This window comes from Poecilia formosa, unplaced genomic scaffold (assembly GCF_000485575.1).
Source record: "Poecilia formosa unplaced genomic scaffold, Poecilia_formosa-5.1.2 Scaffold1979, whole genome shotgun sequence".
Classification (NCBI taxonomy): domain Eukaryota; kingdom Metazoa; phylum Chordata; class Actinopteri; order Cyprinodontiformes; family Poeciliidae; genus Poecilia; species Poecilia formosa.
The window spans coordinates 1-1,887 of NW_006801918.1; the positions used below are offsets into that span (position 1 = coordinate 1).

The window sequence follows — 1,887 nt, forward strand, 5'->3', positions numbered from 1 at the left end:
CTACCTGTCCCTTATGTCCCTCCTGGACAGCTACCTGTCCCTTATGTCCCTCCTGGACAGCTACCTGTCCCTTATGTCCCTCCTGGACAGCTACCTGTCCATGTCCTGCGGCAGGTCGCTCAGCTGGTTGTTGCTCAGGTCCAGCAGCTGCAGGCGGCTCATCCTCAGGGCGCAGATGGGGATGGAGGCGAACCGGTTCTCCGAGATGTCCAGGTGGACCAGCTGCTTCAGGCCGCTGAGCTGCAGGCAGAAAACACCATGAAGGAGGGATCTGACCCGGTTCTGACCCGGTCCACAGACCCGCGGCCTCACCTCAAAGGGCAGCTCGCTCAGGCTCAGGTTTCCGGCCAGTTCCAGACGCTCCAGCTGCTCACAGTCTCCGAGCTCCGGAGGAACTCTGGACAGGCGGTTGTAGCTGATGTTCAGCCTGTGGAGCGCCGAGAGCTTCCCTGGTGGAGGCGGAGACAGGAAACAGGAAGCAGAGACAGGAAACAGGAGATGGACACAGAGTTTAGGTGGAAACGACCAACCGTCCTGCTGATGAGGAGCAAACGGACCTGGTAGAAGTTGGGTCAGATTCTGGCCCGGTTCTGCTCACCGATCTGAGGCGGCAGGTCCGCGATGAGGTTTCTGGGAATCTCGAGCACGGTGAGCTGCGTGAACTGAGCCAGGAAGTCGGGCAGCTGGCGGATCCGAGTCCGTCTGACGTGCCACTCCTGCAGGTAGGTGGTCCACTGCAGCTCCCGGGGAAAGTCCTGCAGGACGGTTCCCTCAAACATCACAGAGGGAACAGAGTTCCCTTTCCCTGGAATGTGGGAACTCACCAGCCAGCGATCTCCTTCCAGCCGGAAGATCAGGTCCTTCCGATCCGGATGATCCTCGTCCTGCTGGACTCTCGGATCCTCCTGCTGGACGTCTAACAGGAAGAGAAACCCTCAATGTCTGACTGACAGTCAGACTGCAGGTTCCTAAAGCCTCTCAGGAGGAGCAAATGGTTTCTGTTTGCTGAGTCAGGAGAAAATGGCCGCTGCCGTCGTCGGCTCCATTTGCTCCTGATCATCACGGCAGCTGAAACGCTCGGACAGAGAGACGCCATGATGTCCTCTGAGCTGAAGACACCTTGTCTTCTAGGTCTCCTAGTTCCTCCATGTTGGAGCCTCTTCCTCTGGGAGCAGGCCGGGTCCATCAGAACCAAAACTACTCTGTTCCAGAACCGTTGTTGCTGTCTAACCAGGGTGACTGGTGGAGAACCTCAGGGTTCTGAGCTCGGTCCATTTCCCTTTACGCTGAGCTTCCAGTTGGTGAAATGGAGTAAATATCCGCCGCTATGCTGATGATACTCGGCTCTATGTGAGGTCATGGTTATTACATGGTTATTACATGGTTATTACATGGTTATTAACTCCCTGATGAAGTCAGAAAACCCACCAGTACAGAACATGTTCTGTACTCTGATAAACTCATTTCCATGTGAACCGTTGGCCAGAACAACGGATCACATTTGGGTTTCTTCCAAAAGATAAAATCTCCATATTAAACTCAGAACCAGTGATCTGGTTTTACCTGTTTTACCTGTGGTACCTGTGTTCCGGTCCAGGTGTCCTCCGGACGGCGCCGGCTCCGTCAGCAGGGATCTCTCCAGGTAGTGCTGCAGCTGCTGCAGCTCTTTGGCCTTCATGCTCTTGCAGTAGATCCGGTACTGCCACTGCTGATCGATCCTGCAGACAGGAAACGGTCTGAATCCGCCGCAGACGCCATGAAGGACGGATCCCACGTGTTAACGAGCGAACAGCAGCAGGACGTTCCTGTCGGGTTGTTTGGTTTGCTGTCCGGACATCTGACCTGCTGCTATAAATACCTCCGTGTTCATGTTGCTAAAAGCAGCTT

At 55.2% G+C, this 1,887-nt stretch overlaps 1 protein-coding gene across 1 annotated transcript; it reads right to left on the bottom strand.

Moving 5' to 3' along the window:
* Positions 1-6: 6 nt before the first annotated feature.
* lrrc2 (leucine rich repeat containing 2) lies at positions 7-1,718 on the bottom strand (the record flags this gene model as incomplete). Its single annotated transcript, XM_016667694.1, has 5 exons — positions 7-240; positions 313-449; positions 599-755; positions 825-916; positions 1,573-1,718. Coding segments are annotated over 5 exons (682 nt in total), but the record flags the coding sequence as incomplete, so codon positions are not given.
* Between the last annotated feature and the right edge of the window lie 169 nt (positions 1,719-1,887).